Source organism: Gorilla gorilla, chromosome 9, assembly GCF_029281585.2.
Source record: "Gorilla gorilla gorilla isolate KB3781 chromosome 9, NHGRI_mGorGor1-v2.1_pri, whole genome shotgun sequence".
NCBI lineage: Eukaryota > Metazoa > Chordata > Mammalia > Primates > Hominidae > Gorilla > Gorilla gorilla.
The window spans coordinates 51,566,498-51,584,029 of NC_073233.2; the positions used below are offsets into that span (position 1 = coordinate 51,566,498).

Sequence of the window (17,532 nt, forward strand, 5' to 3'; positions counted from 1 at the left end):
GTAGAGGCCAGTACCCTCGAGAGCATAGAAAATCATCAGTCAAATGTAGTAAAATAATTGGGAATGGTTAAGTTTTGAGTATTTATTGCCTTTTAAAAATATATCATTTATTGAATTATAAGTTTATATCGTTTAGTTTTTCAATAATGGCTGTGTTTGACAACTGGTTCACAAAATTCCTGAAAATTTAACAGTTGGCTCTCAGTCAACATAAGCTGGCTCCAGCATAGCACTCATTTCATTTTTACTAAAATCTTAACATTTTATAATTTTTTCTTCTTTCTTCCTTCCTGCCTTCCTTCCTTTCTTGTTTCCTTCCTTCCTTCTTTCCTTCTTTCTTTCTTCTTTTCTTTTCTTTTAGAAACAGGATCTTGCTTTGTCACCCGGGCTTGAGTACAGTGGCACAATCATGGGTTACTGCAGCCTCAAACTCTTGGGCTTAAGCAATCCTCCTGCCTCAGCCTCCTGAGTATCTGGGACCACAGGCGTGCACTACCACACTTGGCTAATTTTTTAAAAAATTCTTTGTAGAGAGGCCGGGCGCAGTGGCTCATGCCTGTAATCCCAGCACTTTGGGAGGCTGAGGCGGGCAGATCACGAGGTCAGGAGATCAAGACCATCCTGGCTAACACGGTGAAACGCTGTCTCTACTAAAGAAAACACACAAAAAAATTAGTCGGGCATGGTGGCAGGCGCCTATAGTCCCAGCTACTTGGGAGGCTGAGTCAGGAGAATGGCGTGAACCTGGGAGGCGGAGCTTGCAGTGAGCCGAGGTGCACCACTGCACTCCAGCCTGGGTGATGGAGCGAGACTCTGTCTCAAAAAGAAAAAAATTCTTTGTAGAGACAGGGTCTCGCTATGTTGCCCAGGCTTGTCTCAAACTCCTGGCCTCAAGCAATTCTCTGGCCTCAGCCTCCCAAAGTGATGGGAGTACAGGTGTGAGCATCACACTTAACCAATTTTTTTCTCTTTAACTTGCTTTTTACTTAAAAGGCTCTTTTTCCCATCATTCTTTCATTCAACCAGTATTCCACCATGTGCCATGCCCTCCCTGCGTTAGGAACTAGGGCCACCATTGTGATCAGGGCAGCCACGTGCTTTGCACTCATTAGCTTATGGTCTAGCCAGGGAGACAGTCAGTTACCAAATCGACAAATAGATATCAACAAAATGCTCACTGCAATTAGGGCTCTTAAGGGAAGTTACAGGATGATGTAACAGAGATAATGCCATGATAGACCACGGATGAGGTATGGCCAGGAAGAACTTCCTTTAGGGTCAAGGCTAGGAGAGGCTTCTTCTGTCAAACTCACATAATCTGAGACCCAAAAGCTAAGAAGGGACCACATATTCAAAGCTTAGTGGGAAAAAATTGAAAAAGGATATGTTCACTTGGGTGCCATTTCTGTAAACTTTACATACATGCAAACAGTCCTGTATGTTGCTCTTTGAAAAGTCCTTGTGTCATAAAAATGGGAAGGCTTCCCACCATCTCTAGGACGGTGGTTACTCTTGGAGGGAGGAAAGGAAAGAGAAGAAGTTGGAGGCAGAGAGGGTCTTCCACTGCATCTCAGCATTTTCTTGAAGCAAAAGGAGAGAGAGGCCTGAGACAAATATAACTCGTGTTAATTTTTGTTGGCTTTAGCTGATGGGCACAGGGTTGTCAGCTGCATTCTTCTTTATAATTTCTGAATGCTTGAAATATTTCATGATTATTGTTATTTTTAAGGGTAGATAAAAGAGGCTCTAGGCTCACCCTCAGGGCATCAAGCCTGCAGAAAAGTGAAAAGGAAGTGAGAGGCCCAGGGTAAGTTGGGGGGCAGGCCTGTAGGGTATGAAGGCTGTGGCCATAAATATGAGTTTTATTGTAAGTGCAGTGGATGCCATTTTGAGCTGGTGCGGGACATGATCTGATTTACATTGTTAAAGGGCTTCTCTGCTGCTTTGAAGAGAACGATGGAGGCTTATGAATGGCACTAGGTTAGGTAGGAGTCTAGGCATGGTGACTATCCATCTGTTTCCCATCTCCCAGGAGTTCTCCCAGGCTCTGCTTCACCAAGTCTTCAGGGGACCAACCCTGATCTAGCTCATGTGTCAAAACTTATCAAGTTGTACCTTATATGTCAATGATGCCTCAATAAAGCTGTTAGAAAGGAAAAAGAAGGAACACGTCACTATGAAACAGAAAGAGGCAGGATGTATAAAAGGGTGGACCTGAAAAAAAAACTAATTAAAAATTCTGGGAATGAAAAATATTCATCAAAATAAAGGTACTCATTAAAAAAGAAAACAAAGAAAGTTGGAAAAACCTCAGTAGATGGGAGAAACCCTGGATTAGACACAGCCAAAGAGATAATTAGTGGACTGGAAGAGAGCTCTGAGATATTTTTCCAGAGAGTGCCCAGAATAATAAAGAGAAAAATATGGAAGAGTAGTTAAAAGACATGAAGGATATATTGAGCTACTCCCATAATTTTTTTTTTTTGAGATGGAGTCCTGCTGTGTCACCCAGGCTGGAGTGCAGTGGTGCCATCTTGACTCACTGCAAGCTCCGCCTCCCGGGTTCACACCATTCTTCTGCCTCAGCCTCCCAAGTAGCTGGGACTACAGGTGCCCGCCACCACACCCAGCTAATTTTTTTTTGCCATACATGTTTAACAGAAATTGTGCTGAAAGAGAATGGAGAAAATGACCGAGAAGGTGTACTCAAAAGCCTAATGACTGAGAATTTTCCAGAATTGAAAAGGATATGGGTCTTGGAGTTGAAAGGTGTTCATCAAGTAGTAAGGAGAATTTCAGGAAAGTAAATCTTCACTTCAAAACCACATAGCAAAACTGCAGAAAATCAAGAGTAAAAGGAAAGTCTTAAAATTTACCACAGACGGATTATCCACAAAAGAACAACATTAGACTGACAGCTGTTGCTTTTGCGCCAATGGCAGTCTTTTTAGCAGTCTTCAGAGTGCTGAAAGAAAATAAAACTTAGCCTAGAATTTCATACCCAGCTGAACTCTGATTAAAGAGTGATGATGAAATGAAAGAGAAAGCAGCCAGCTTCAAACCCTGAGGCTCTTGAACATTTAGAGGTTGGGGAGAGGAGGAACCCTCTCAAATCACATATGTTCAGTCATCCAGCAGTGGCCTCTGTCTCCCACAGAAACTGTAAGGAGAGAAGGATTGGTTTAGCCTTTGTAGTTGCAGTGCGAGGCCAGTGGAAAAGCCCCTTGTCAGCCATGTTGCTGAGTATTCCATCAAGACAGAGGAGGGAGATGGTCCTATCTGCTTCCCATCTTCCAGGAATTCAAAACACCTGTGAAGGGCTTTGTGTGTCTAGGAGAATAGGATCTCCAGTGTCTCTAGAAGAATGGGAATGGGTGGAGGGTAGGTAGCAGAGATTCTGAACCCAGCCTGCATTTCAGTTCTGTAGCAGTGGTGACATTTCAGGGGCGGGGGAGGGAGCAGGTGGGACCAGGCCCTGGGCCCTGGTTGGGAAGGAGCCCAGGGACATGAGAACCCCTCTAGAATGGCCCATCCTAGACTCTTTCTCTTTCTTCCAGATTGTGGACAAGAACAACCGCTATAAGTCCATAGATGGCTCAGACGAGACCAAAGCCAACTGGATGAGGTGAGCCCTGCTCTGCTGATGTCCCGGGGGTCTTGCCTGGCCTCTGGAAAGGAGCCAAGGGAGTGTGTTGGGCCTGTGGGAGCTCCAGTGGTGGAGACTTCTGGAGGCTGCCGTTTGCAGGGTTTGGATGCATCTAGCTCTGAAGGACCCACCTTTTCCCCTAGGCCTCCATCAGGGGGCTCTAGAGGACGGCATGTGGTCAGGCCGTTGGGATGCAGGGACCCCTCGGGCTGCTCACTTGCCAGTGTGTCTGGAGGACCTGGGCCCCAGGCTCCTGGCAGCATTCCTAGGGAGGAGGAGGAGACTGTCCCCCACCTAGGACTGTGACACCTCAGAGCAGGCTCCTGCAGGGGTGGTGTGAGAATCGTCCCAGTGCAGCCCCAGCAGTTGTTTAAACAGCCTCCATGGAAGAAAGGGCTCTGACAAAGTCTTCAGCTCAGTTTTTGACAGTGTTGCTGCCTACGTTTGAGTACTTTGAAGTGTCAACTTTACCCTCTTCCGGTGTTTGGGACAGAAGTTTGCACCAGAAGTTTTCTTAAATGCCAGCCAGAGGAGGCAGGAGACTGGCCCCAAGCAGGGTCACCCAGGGATGGCTGAGCTGAGCCCAGAACCATGGGTCCAGCGTGACGCTGATGGTCTGTGCCGTGTGTGAGGGACTCTGCCTGGTGGGGTTTGTGGACAGGGGTGGGAGATCTGACGTGCCTTGTTGCCTGCTTGGTGGCCTCTCTCTGGGACCTAGGAGCACTGGCTGGAGATTTGGATCTGGGTGGGAGGGGAAGGAAGCCTCAGATGTCTGGAGTCAGGGGCACAGCCACACCATGGGCCTGGGGCCCTCTGCCGGCATTTGCACAGTTTTCTGACCCATGGGGCCTTGAGGCTGGTGGTGGGATTGTACTTGGAGAGAGGGCAACTTCCTAAAAAGGAGTGTGCTGTCTTAAACTCGGAGACTTTCTAAGCAAATGAGGAGAAGCAGGTTTGAGGCGCAGAGTATGTGATGAGGGCTCCTGTGTCCTTCCCAGTGGCTCCACTGCCCACCTGTACTCCTATCAGAGTGGCTGAGCAGCAGTTCACACCTCCCAGAGTACTTTAGCGTTCGCCCTCTTATGGGTTGGGGCAGGTGTTCTCATTGCCGTTTGATGGGTGCAGAACAGAGGCTCCAGAGACCAGCGGGCCCCCTGCCTTGCAGTGTGGAGAATAGCACCGACTGCCCCTAACCTCCTTGCACACAGCTGATCTGACACTGCCCTGAAAGTGGCCCCAGGGAGGTGGCTTGACACCCCGACTGCCTTCTCTTCTCACTGCCACGGGGTCCAGGTCAGCTGAGCACTTACAGTTCATCACCTGTGTACTGAGCACCTAGTTTGAGTCAGACTGTGAAATGGGTGCCAGGGTGGATCACCCAGCCCTGCCCCACCACACCCCATGCCCCACCCCCGCTGGCCCTTCCCGGGCTCACACCTCCTGCCACAGAGGTGACTTTCCAATGTAGTTTTTGCACCGAGGCACAATGTGCTGCAGAGGCCCAGATGAAAGAGGAGGGGTTCGTTGACATGGGCCTTCAAAGGGGCCAGGATTGTGTCTGGGGACACTGGGTTGTGGTGTCTAGTCAGGCTGTTGGGCGGCTGCTCCGTTTGGACCCCAAGCCTGTGCTGCTGTGCTGCCTGCCCTGTGGCTGCAGCCTGGCTCCAGGCAAGCAGGGGAGAGCGTGCGTGTGTCCACTTGGGAATCAGGCTTTCTGTGCTATTGCTTTTAAGGCGCCGGGAGCTTTGCCCATAGAACCGAATCTGTTCCACTCTTTCACCCATCTCTGATCTTTCCCCCTGGGGACAAGGCCTTCTCAAAACCCCAAAAAAGGGGAGCTGTCATCCAAACTAACTTATCTATCCTCTGGCACCCCGCAGATTGTGACTTAATTGGGCTGGGGATTGGCCTTAGGCCTTGGCATTTTTAAAGCTAGTGATTCTGATGTGCCACTAGCATTGAGAACCACTGCTCTGTACAGATCTTCATGCCACAGTGGTCAAGCTGAGGGCAGGGCAAGGTCTTGCTTAAGAGCATACAGTCAGGGTAGCAGAATCAGGATTTGAACTCCTGGCTCTGTAATCCTAGGTCGGTGTTCTTCCTGCTTGTGCACAAGGGACCAGGTGAAGCGTGGCTTCCTGGGCCTGGATGGGCACTGGTGAGCAGGGGTTTGGCGGTTTCTGCTACTGCCACCTTGCTAGCATGGTATCTGTCCTGTTCTGCTCCCAGCCTGTCCTGATTCAGGATGGCATCTGGGTAGTCACAGCTGGTGGGCTCTCATCTTATGACCACTCAAAGAGCAGGTTTGGGTTAGGGATGCAGTTTGTTGCCACAGAGACGCCCCTCCTGTTGCTGTTGGAGTGACGGGAAAGCTGTTAATCCTGGGAATCCTCCTTCCCCTTCATGTCCAGCTTCCGTGGTGTGGCTCTTTCTGACTTGCAGATGCTCTCCTTTGCACTGTCATGGCACTGCTTGGGGATGATTGAATGGACTCAGTTAGTTTCTTAACAAAATTAATGGTGGGCCAGGAGGCGAATGGGCACTGTCGTGTTGAGCTTATCTTTATGACAGCCCCATCTAGGTGATCTGTCTGTGGTGGTTCTCAACTGGGCACTATTTTGTGCCCCTGGGGGCATTTGGCAAGGCCTGGAGACGTGTTTGATGGTTGGATGCTATCAGATAGAAGCCAAGGATGTTGATAAAATCCTGCATTACACAGGACACCCCTTCCCCCCAACAAAAAATTATCTAGCCCCAACTGCCAATAGTGGCAAGATTGAGACACCCACATTAAGTCCTCCTGATAGCCCTGGACAGTGACACTAGAATTGTCACCCTAGTTTTATGGAGAAGGAGACTGGGTTCACACGAGTCCCATGGCTTGGCCCAAGGAGACTCAGTCTCTAGTTCCAGGTCTAGTCCCATATTCCTGCCACCATCTTGGACTGGGTAATGAGGCCCCCAGCCTTCTTCCCATCTTCTGGGCCCTGGTGTTTTGGGTGCGTGGGTAGGGAGGTGAGGGCTGAAGGATGTTGGTGCCGCCGGCCTTCCCCTCTTGGTTTCAGAAGGAAACCAAGGAGTGAATGCACTCTGAGCTTTCCTCCATACCCTCATGTCCTCTCTTGGGTGGATTTTTTAACCTTTTATCACTAGTTAAAAGGGTGACAGAGCCACGATGTGGAGAAATCAAGTTCCAAAGCCAGAGCAGGAGCCAAGTGGGATGGAAGGGCCATGCTGTGCCCCTTGCCCAGGGCCTCTGGCTGCTCAGTTGAGAGGGAATCCCAGGTCCCCCTGGTGTCCACCAAAGTGGAACTTGACTCCCTCAGGACAGTCGTGGGCTTCTCAAATTCTACCAAAAAGTCACAGCAGCCCACCCGAAGAAAGCACTCCCATGGGAAGGAAACCTGTTTGCCTGCACATATGCAAAGGTGGGGGCTTGGAGAACTGACCGGGACGGGGAAGGGGAAGAAAGCCACTAGGCAGAATAAGCTTTCTGTGGCCACACCCTAGTCATGGCATTGTCACTGCTACACCCAACGGTAGCCAGTGTAAATAGTTTCCCTGGTTACGTATTCTTCCGAGCCATTCATTCAGCTGTAGGGCTGTAGGTAAATATCGCTTTATAGAGGCAATGGGCTAATCCTAATTTCAATAAGATCCTTTATTGCTACCTTTAAGAGATTTTAAGCCCCTTACATCATGATGTTTTTCCCTCCTTAGTAATAAACCCGAAGAGTTGTGGTTGTTATTCTGGACAGGGAGAATAAGGTGTGAAAGGTTGAACATGAACTGCCCTAGCTCTCACCGCTGGTAAGAGCTAAAGCAGGCCCTGAAACCAAGGCCTTCGACTCTGAGTTCAGTGCTCCCTCCCATGTAACGCCGTCTCTTCTTTCCACCCTCCCCTCCGAGGAGTAGTGGAAGGGACCTCTCAGTAGGAGGAGGGTGTGGTGGGGGCCAGGTTGCCCCAGGTGCCTCCTGGCTCCCCAGCTGGGGGCCAGCAATTAGGAAGGAGAACCACCTGCGTTGACGGTCATTTACCCAATTGTGCTTTGTGGGATATTCAACCCAAGGAATGTGGCACACCTGGCCGAGCGTAAGAGGAAGCCCAAGTTCTCCAAGGAGGAGCTGGACATTCTTGTCACAGAGGTGACCCACCACGAAGCAGTGCTCTTTGGGAGGGAGACCATGCGGCTGTCCCATGCTGACAGGGACAAGATTTGGGAAGGCATAGCCCGGAAAATCACCTCCGTCAGCCAGGTGCCCCGCTCCGTCAAGGACATTAAGCACAGATGGGATGACATGAAACGGAGGACCAAGGACAAGCTGGCCTTCATGCAGCAGTCCCTGTCGGGCCCTGGGGCCGGGGGCCGGGCCCCCACCATCGTGCTCACGGCCCACGAGAGGGCCATCGAGTCGGCGCTGCTCACGGCCCGTGCAGGGCGCAGCTTCCCCAGGGCGGAACTGGATGGCACCGACAGCCCTTCGACCAGCTGTGAGTATCACCAGTCCCCCTCGCCGCCCAGCCGGCTGCCTGCCCCCCAGCTTACAGTCCACAGTCTCCCACCGACTTTCCCTCTGGTTCTCTCCTGTCCCTCTCTGTCCAGCCCACTCTTTCCATCCTCCCCTCCTCCCACTCTTCTCCTCTCCATCCCTTTTTGCATTCATTTTCGAATATTTACTGAGCATCTCCGTGCCAGAGCCGTGCTAGGAGCTGGGAAGACAGCTGTGTGTAAACCCCACGCAGGCCCTGCTCTTGGGGAGACCCTGGACTCCTAGGAATAAACCAACGTTAAATAATTGCACGAGTAAACTGGAAACGAAGGGATGGAGGACACAGGAGTCCAGGAGGTCCCGAGAGCAGGGCTGACTTCATGAGCATGCAACCTGAACAGTCACAGGGGCCGCGGGGTTTCAGGCTCTGCTGTCGCCATCTGGACATTCTTCATAGTTTTTGAGCCAGGGGCCCCACGTTTTCATTTTGCATTTGACCCTGCAGGTTATGTAGCAGCTCTGTCTGAGAGTTAAGGAGTGGGTAAAACTGGCTCCACTGGGGACTGGGGAAAGCTCCCTGAAGAAGTCCAGCGGACTGGGATGTGAAGAGTAAGAGTTAACCAGGCCAGGCAGCAGCGTGGGGCGCGGAGAAGGGGAGGGGAGGCGCGCAGGCAGAGAACAGCATGTACGAGGCCCCGCATCAGGAAGGCGCTTGGCACGTTCCAGGAACAGTGAGAAGCCAGGAAAGCCCAAGTGTAGCAGCGCGGGGGAGGGGGCTGGAGACGAGGCGGCCAAGCTGTGAAGGCCCGGGCCGGGCCATGGAAAGATCAGTTCCTTTCTGTGTCTGGTCCTGACTGCTTTGTTCCTCTATTAGTCTCCTTACTCCCCTGCCTGAGCCACGCTGCCTGCTCCCCCCTTTTCTGTGTGCTGCCTCTCTCTGCCTGCCCTAAGGCTGCCTCTCAGCTCCCTCTCCATCCTCCTGGCTGCTCCGCCACCCGCTCCCCACCCCTCTTCTCCCTCTGTACTTGTCCCTGCCTTTCCTCTCTACTTCCTGTGTCTCACATGCACTTTGAAGCCAGGGCCCCAGCGGCTGAGGCGGGTGTCCCTTGGGGCTGGAGTTCTAGTTGGGGCTCAGCAGAAGGGGGAGCACTCGAGGCCTCCGCAGGGACTGCAACCCTTACTTTCCACTTCTGCACATCTCCCCCGTGCCCCGCCAGCTGCAGTCCCCACTAGAGGCCGTCTGCCTGACCGGCTCGTGAGTGGTGGGAGCCAGGCAGGAGAGGCCCCGGGGAAGCAGCCGTGGCTCAGCCCATGGGAAGGTGCTTCGCAAAGACTCACTTGCGCCTTCCCTTCCCGGGCCCCCTGCCATTGTGATCCACTTGCTTCCTGTTTGGCTGGGGCTCCTGACAGGTGGCAGTTCACAGAGTCAGATGTTTAGGACTGGAAAAGAACATGGAGACCATTTAGTTCAACTTCCTTGCAATGCAGAAAGTAGGCTCTGAAAACCAAGGTGGCCCTGAGCTCGATTCAGAAGCAGGACTTGAACCCGGCTCTGCTGGCTTCCTGTGAATCAGTGCTTTCCTAAGTCTTAAGAGGATTCCACCCCGTGATCAGAAAAAATGGGGGGGTCAGCATCCAGTAAAGCCTGTTCCCTGCATCCTGCTCCGCTCACCCCTCCATCTCCCTGAGACTGAATGTAATGAGGCCACCAAAGGTAACCTGGGCTGGCAGGGAGCCCGAGTGTGCCATCAGGCAGAGCCCGCTCACCCCCATGGCAGGCTCACAGCCCTCCCTTTCCTGGCAGTGGCCAGCTGCGGCAGCACTTGGCCAGGGGCTTGGCAGAACGGGGACCTGGGAGGGAGGGAGCAGCATCACCTCACCGGGTCTCACTCCTTCCAACACTGGCCATGCTAGACAGGTCTCTGGGATCTCAGGGGATGGCTGCTGTCCCACCAAGCACTGCCAAGAGACATAGGGCTCTTACCAAGCTGGCCCAAGTGAGCCCCCAGGACCCCTGGGAGGCATGAGGTAACTGTAAGATAAACCTGTCTGTCCTCCCCATCACCTTCCTGGGGGGTGGTTCTGAGTTGAGCCCTCAGATCCAGGCAGGGAGGGCTTGCCTGTCAGTAGGGTCAGCCCATACATCATTTAATCCTGCCACAGGGATCAGCCCATACCCTTGGTCACCAGAAAGCAGGACCCACATGTGCAGAGGCTGGGCCCCCTCCCTGTGTCCGGCTGCAAGGAGCAGTCTGTCCGATGGCCCCTGTGTGGTCAGATGCTCCTGGATGGGAGCACGATGTGACTGAACTGGAAGCCTGCCTTGGGGGACAGGGGGACAGCAGGGCTGGTTGCAGAGGTGGCTCTCCTGCTCTGCGCTGTCCTGCCAGTTTCTTCAGCCTGTCAGCATCTGCTGCAGTGATTTAAAGATGCAGATTCCATATTAGTAGTCTTTTATCCCTCACCCCCTTCCCACTCTTCCCCCCAAGTCCGCAAAGTCCGTTGTATCATTCTTATGCCTTTGCGTCATATGGCACAGTGTATACTGCTTGGGTCATGGGTGCACCAAAATCTCACGAGTCACCACTGAAGAACTTCCTCATGTAACCAAACACCACCTGTACCCCAATAACTTATGGAAAAAAAAAAAGTGTGCAGATTCCAGCAAGGCCACAAGATGGCCCCAAGCAATGCAGACGTGGCCTCAGAAAGGCTGGTGCTCAGAGGGCCGAGAGCGTCTTAGTACCTTTAGGCAGGTGCCGCTCCTTCAGCGTTACAGAGCGCCTTCATGTTTGTCATCTTGTTTATGACTCTTCTTAACAACCCAATTAGGTAGCCAAGCGGTTCGATGTGTAGACAGGGCAGTCGTTATCATTGCAGAAAGTGAGTTGCAGAGAGCTGAACTGACTGCTGAGGTCAGGAGCTGCTGGGTTGGCACGCAGCCACTGGGCCACGGTCTCCAAGTCCCCTGGCCTGGGCTCTTCCCCACTAGAATGGAGCTGTTCTGTTGAGAGGAAGAGGAACTTCCCCCCAGGGATGCTGGACCCACGCACCTCAGGGATTTGGGGAACAGGGATTTCTCTATGGGCGGGGGCCAAACTAGACCACAGGGTGGCAGAGCAGGGGGATACTCAGGTGTTTTTCAGGGGCAGGGCCAACCCCTGGGCCTCCCTCCTTCTCCGTTTTGTAACCACTTTTCCATCTTTGTTTCTGTCCCCCAAGATGATGAAGATGAGGAGGCGCCTGGGCCCTCAAGGCAGCCTCTTCGGGTGCCTCTGCAGCGGTCTCCGGAGGAAGAGGCCCACCTGGCCAGGCCCGCCCTGCTCCGTTCATCCTCCTCCTCAGACCAGTCTGAGACGGTGGGCCCCAAGCCAGAGACCCTGCCCCATCCCTCGCCCCAGGCCCAGGCTGCCTGCAGGACCCCTCGGCCGCACCCCAGCCCACCCACCACGGGCCTTGACTGGCAGCTCCTCCACGTCCATGCCCAGCAGACCGAGGTGTTCCGGCAGTTCTGCCAGGAGCTGGTGACCGTGCACCGGGACATGGCCAACAGCATGCACGTCATCGGCCAGGCCATGGCCGAGCTGACCAGCCGTGTCGGTCAGATGTGCCAGACGCTGACAGAGATCCGGGATGGGGTTCAGGCATCTCAGCGGGGGCCAGAAGGGGCAGCCCCTACGGGCTCCACTCCCCAGGCCACCCAGGCCCAAGCCCCCCTGCCAGAGCCCCAACCAGCTTCCCCAGCATCAGCCCCCACACGGACTACCAGGTCTCGGAAGAGAAAGCACAATTTCTAACCCAGCTAGTCTGCACTAGGAGGAAGAGTCATGGAGGAGGGATGTCTGGCCTCACAACGGGCCAGTCTTTCGTGTCCAGGAACAGGATCGATGACCCTTGTAGGACATTGGGGGCGCTGTTACCTCCTCACCGAGCGCAGGTCGCTGCCCTGTGGTCTAACAGAGCATGTATTCAGACCCGCACCCTCATCTTTGGCGGATGCTGAAGATGCAAGAAAAGCCACCTGCTTGATGCTTGCTTGGCCTGGAGATCGTTCTCCTCTTGGTCTGTGTCCCGTGGCGGCAGGCCTTGCAGGGAGGGGGGCGCAACAGTGGGGAGCATCCGAATGGAGTCCCACTTTCCAACCTTGGGGCTGCTGCATCGGCCTCCCACATGTGACCTCCCAGGCCCTGATGCTGCTGCTTTTGAAGGGGGTGAGGCCTGATGGGCAGGTCAAGTCAGTCCTTCAGGGAGGGGTCTACTCTCCCTTGCCCGGGGGTGGTGCCCGCCTTGGCCCTCCGCTTGCCCTTGTGCGCGTGCTCAGCTGCTGTGCTTGCCTTTTTTGGAGTGGGGAGAAGAATGGGATGACGTCGGAGGAAGGAAAAGACTGTCTTGCATTCATAGAGAGCACTTTATGCTTTTCCTCGCCCTTGCAGAGTCTGGGTGGTCTCAGTGGGGGCTCAGGACAGTCAGCTCAAGACAGCCAAGTCAGGTATTATTATGATCATTTTTATCATCATCATCTGTATAAGACAAATGACACAGCCAGTTAGTGAGAGGGCCAGGACTGGAAGCCAGGGTATCGGTTTTCCTAGCTCCCCTGTCAGAGGCCAGATCTGGAGTAGTGGGAAGAGGAGGCAGGGGGCAGGTCTTGTCCCTTGCCAGGCCTCTGCCCCTTGCCAGGCCTCTGCCCCCTGTATCTCTGCTTCTGCCTCAGCTGTCCTGGGTGAAGTGGGAGGCACCTAGCATTTAGCAGGTGATTCTCCCACCCTGCCCTGGCTCTATGGCTCATAGCCAGTGGCTTGGAGAGGCAGGGCCAGATCTCAGGAGTGGAGGGCAACCTCTTCCCTGGCTTCTAAAAGAATCCAGAGCCCAGTGGGGCTCGTGTCCCATTCCAGGTTCCAGCATGCCTTGCCTCTGCTTGCTCGGGCTGCCTACGCACTAGCTACATACACCTCTAGCTTCATGTTTCATGTTGGAGTGTGGGGAGAAAACTGGGTTCTTAGCATTAGAGAGGGAAGTGGCAGGTGGCAGATACAAGCTTAGCTCTGACCTGGGTGCACCTCAGCTCTGTGTCCTTTTTTTTCCCTGACCTGAAGCTGACCCCAGCAGAAGTCCCCCAGCCACCCCTCCACCCAACAATCCCCCACCCTCCCATCCTGCCCCCAGCCATAGTGGGAGCTGGGAGGATTGCAGCATCCAGTGCCTTCCAAGGCTGTTCCTGGAGCGCTGCTTGTAAACCCAAGCCAAGCTTTGTTCCACGTAGGGAGAATGGAAGGTGACTGCAATGTCCCTGTGCCTTTGGCTCCATCTCCCCATTCTGTGGTTCTTTGGGGGTTCCTGCTTCCCTCAAACTGAACACTCTCCTGTCCAACAGCCCGATGGCTTAATTATTGCCTGGAATTGCCCGGCCTCCGATGCTGGAATCAAAGATTGCCTTCCGAAGTATTTTTGTTAAGATGGCAATAAAAAGAAATCAATCTCACTCTTTGAACACACCCAGTGTCCAGGATCTTTCTTTGGTGTGTATTCTCTTTCTTCGTTTCCTGTGAAAACCTCGAGGACCCCAAAGCAGGGGTTAGATGTTTAAGGAAAAGCATGTTGGCGAGAAGGGCTCAAGTGCCCCTTGATTTCCCTGATTCTATAAACTGCCAGATTCCCTGTATCCAGCACCATGCCAGGCCCTCGGAGGAAAGGAAAGGCATGCATGCACAAAACCACTCAGTTATATTTCATTTCTCTGCTCAAAAGTGAGGTGTTGCTAAGTCAATTTTACCTTTTGTTCCCTAAAAGTGAGAAGTTCTGGAAAAACAATCACCGTTTCGGACAGGAGGCTCTAGAAGGGTCAGGGGCTGTCCATGTGCCAGTGCACTTTAGGGGCCACCTGGAGGCATGACCCTCCCCACCAATCCAGGTGTCTGTGTGTCTGGCACTGGCAAGGCTCTGCCCACCTAGATCTGAGGCTTCTCAAAGTAACCAAAGCTGCCTCCTCTGCTAAGAGGAAGCCTCCTCACCTGTGCATTGCCCTGGCTTAATACCAGTCTCAGAGAGCTTCTCTCAGGCAGGAAATCCCCTAGTCTTGCCCACAGATCCCCTTTCTAGAAGGTTCTAACTTGCCATCCTCCACAGTTCTTGGCCAAAAAGCATGGCCATAGAAATGGAGGACTACCCAATTTCCGAGAGATGCAAAGATGCCGTGAAACCATTCCCAGGGCCTTCTCTCCCAAGGTCAATGTATGAAGCAGTGACTGGCTGGCTGCTCTCTCTGTTCCTGGAGAGGGAAGGAGCCAAATTGGAAGCTGTAAAACTGAAACGGAAGTCAGAGCAAAAGGGACAGTGAGGACTTGTCAACTTGGAATGGAAAAGATTTTCAGTTTCTGTTTCTTGGCTTCAGTGGGGATTGTTGGGCTAGCACATTAAAACAGGAAGAGGAAACTTGGGTGAGAGACAGAAATGAATTGGAAGAGGGAGGCCTCTAGCCATGACCAGGTGACCATCTGGTGGATGGATGTGTGACCCAAAGCCCCTCCTAGCCCGGAGACCTATGCATGTGAGAACACAGAGCCCAGCCTCTTCTCAGTTGGTCTTTTCCTAGTTCTGCCTCCCTAACTGGGGCAGCTTCCTTTGTATTGAAGATACCCACTATGCAATAGTGTCTGAGCCTGGCCTAGTCAATTCCCTCCAGCAAAATGGATGCCCTGTGTTATGTTTTCTTTGCGTTAGAAACAATAGTCGGGTGCTGACCCAGCTAGAAAATATGATGCACTTGATAAGACACAGTGGGTGAGGTCTGAGAATTGTTGTCTTAGTACTTACCTATCCAGTCCCCAAGGTCAGCTGGGAGGTTGGAATAAAAACAATCCAGGATCATCATGACAAGTTTAGTCCAGAGCTCTCCACCGCCATCAGCAGCACCACCACCTTCCCCTTGATTGCTCCAAAGGTCCCAAATTCTGTGGGTTGGAGTTGAAATGCCTCAATAAGCACTAGCATTTGCAGAACAACCTCAGCCAGGCATTCTCTGTGCCTTCTCTCAAGAGGTAGTGACCTGGTAACTCTTCATACCTCCTTGCAAAGAGCTGCTCAGCCACAGTGGATAGATTTTGCCCCTCCTGGTAGCCTTCCACTCCTTGGGGAGGGCTTCTGATTTCTGCAGCCATGTAATGAATGGAACAGGCACAGTTCTTCATAAAGGGGTTGTTGTGAATGGGGACAGAAGGGTTCTGGGGGGTGGTCAAGCCAGCAGGTGTTAAGGCAAAACACTTAAAAGCAGGAGATCTAATCAGAGGTAACAGGTCTGGGGACCTAGCTGGCTTCATTTAGCTTTACCTCTTAAATGGTATAACATAAACATCTTGTCAGGGGAATGGGTTGTGATTCACCAAGAGTTGCCATATATATTGTATTTCAAATGCTAAGTTCCAGAACAACAAATACAACAAAATCTGAATAAGCATTGATCTGCCTTTGAAAATACTTTGTGATTTATACAACGCCTTGAGGTTAGCTTTCCAAATATTGATTCTTGATGGATAGAAAAAGACCAGAAGATGGAAAGTTAAATTGACTTGAGTCTTTCTAAACCTTTTGACACACCCTAGAAGTTGCTCTTTTGAATAAATAAATCCCTGATAGGAGTGTATTTCTCATCTAGCTTTTTCTCTTGACGTCAAGTGTCAGAGAAATAATTCTAGCTTTTAGAGCTTGGTGGTTGTTTAGAAACTGGAAGAAAAAAAGGAGAAGACAGCGTTCTCCAATCATAGTGCTGTGATTCAAGTGAGTCTTGTGAGAAAAAAGATGAATGAATGGTTTCCCTTTTGTATCTGGGAGCAGGAAAGTTTGGAACAACTTCTATTCTGTGCTAACCACAAGGTTGATTATTTTTGGATGTCAAATCCTAGACTCTCACTAAATTGGGGACTGGAAATATTTTGCATATTCAGAAGAAATCTCAGCTATGGAGAAAAGTCTGACTCACAGTTGTAGAATTGAGATTGGGAATTATTAATTTGGAGTGACTTCTCTCAGCCAGGAGGGGCTCTTTTCCTTTCTCTTAAGTCCTTTGTTAATAACATCGTGGCTGGGTGCGTGGAAATCACCCTGTGGTCTTCACTACTCAGGGATAGCGATGCTTATATCCAATGTGATAAGAACACCAATGTGTTGGGGCTAACAGAGAACACAGACCTAGGACAAGATGCAAATTCTGGCGGACCTAAGCACTGTAAATCTTGCAAGTTCTACACCTCCATGGTGGAGCCTGTGGCTTGCTTCTCTCAAAAGGTTGAAGCAGCCAAAGCCAACATTTGCTCTCCCATCTGCCTTGGTCTTACTCCTTCTGAGGTCTTGCAGCATCCTGTTGCCAGAATGGATTGTTCCCTGGACTCCAGTGATCCTCCTTGGAAGGCAACAGCCTCCTCCCAGGCTCTCCAGATGAGCAAGGCAGGATATAGATGAGGGGCAGCTGGTGCCATCCCTGGGACCTCTAGAATGTAGATTCTCCATGCTGGTAGCTGCCACCACTGTCACCTCATACTGGAATTGGCATTTGTATATTTCTTTTCTTTATGTGTGTGTCAGGAGTGAGGTGGGTGACAGTAATAGTTGCTTATTGAGGGAAACTTTGAAAGTATGCAAAATTACAAAGATGATCCACCTGTAAGGGGTTGTCACTGTTAAAACATTGGTATATTTCCTTCAAGTCGTTTACTGGGGCTTGTTTTTAAAGCATTATTGGAACCATAGTCTACTTCCAGTCCTATTGTTCTCACACTATCTTATTTCAACACCATTTTTCCATGTCATAAAAGATTCTTTGAAAACATTTTTCTATAGATGAATAGCATTCCATTATATAAATGTAACATCGTTTACGAAATCTTATCTAGTATTAGACATTTAAATGTTTTGCCTTTGTACTACTATACACAATGATACAAGTCAGCATATTGGTATGCCGGGTTTGCATACTTCATCCATAACTTATGTTTCTTGAGCCATATTGCCAAATTGTTTCCTAAAGGGTTGCACCTGTTAATTATGCATCATCAGTACAGGAGACACCTTTCTTACCACCTTTACCAATAGAGATATTATCATCTTTTAGAAATCTGTGCCAATGAGACAATGTACTATGCTGTGTTTCTTTTATTAGTGATGCTGAATACTTTTCATTTGTTTATTATCCATCTGAATTCTTCTGTGAATTTTTGTTTCCCCTGGACTTTTCCAGATATAATTCATTGGGCTACACCAATCAGACAGACTTTGATTTTTGTCCCTGGTTTTTGAGACAAACCATAACATAAAGAAGTTTATTTTTTACTACAAATTTCCTAGGTGCTTGTGTAGCTCAGAACCCTAAAACGTCAACTAATTTCCTCTTGCCCTCTGATCTG

The 17,532-nt window shown here is 51.2% G+C and overlaps 2 protein-coding genes across 10 annotated transcripts in view; both read left to right on the top strand.

Annotated features, from left to right (window-relative positions):
• Positions 1-17,532, top strand: part of PRDM11 (PR/SET domain 11) — an 88,530-nt gene that overhangs the window by 54,601 nt on the left and 16,397 nt on the right. For 7 of the 9 annotated variants that reach the window (XM_055354732.2, XM_004050987.4, XM_019037500.4 and 4 more), the window contains one exon: positions 3,558-3,625. In XM_055354732.2, coding sequence (XP_055210707.1) covers positions 3,558-3,625 — 68 coding nt within the window. Of the gene's footprint in view, positions 1-3,557; positions 3,626-7,716; positions 8,139-11,359; positions 13,633-17,532 lie in introns of those variants that run through there. The other 2 variants (XM_055354736.2, XM_055354735.2) reach the window with 1 other exon arrangement.
• Positions 11,976-13,632, top strand: LOC101134984 (uncharacterized). The gene is given in 2 exon segments (XM_019037504.2): positions 11,976-11,995; positions 11,997-13,632. Coding segments are annotated over 2 exon segments (711 nt in total). The 3' UTR covers positions 12,688-13,632.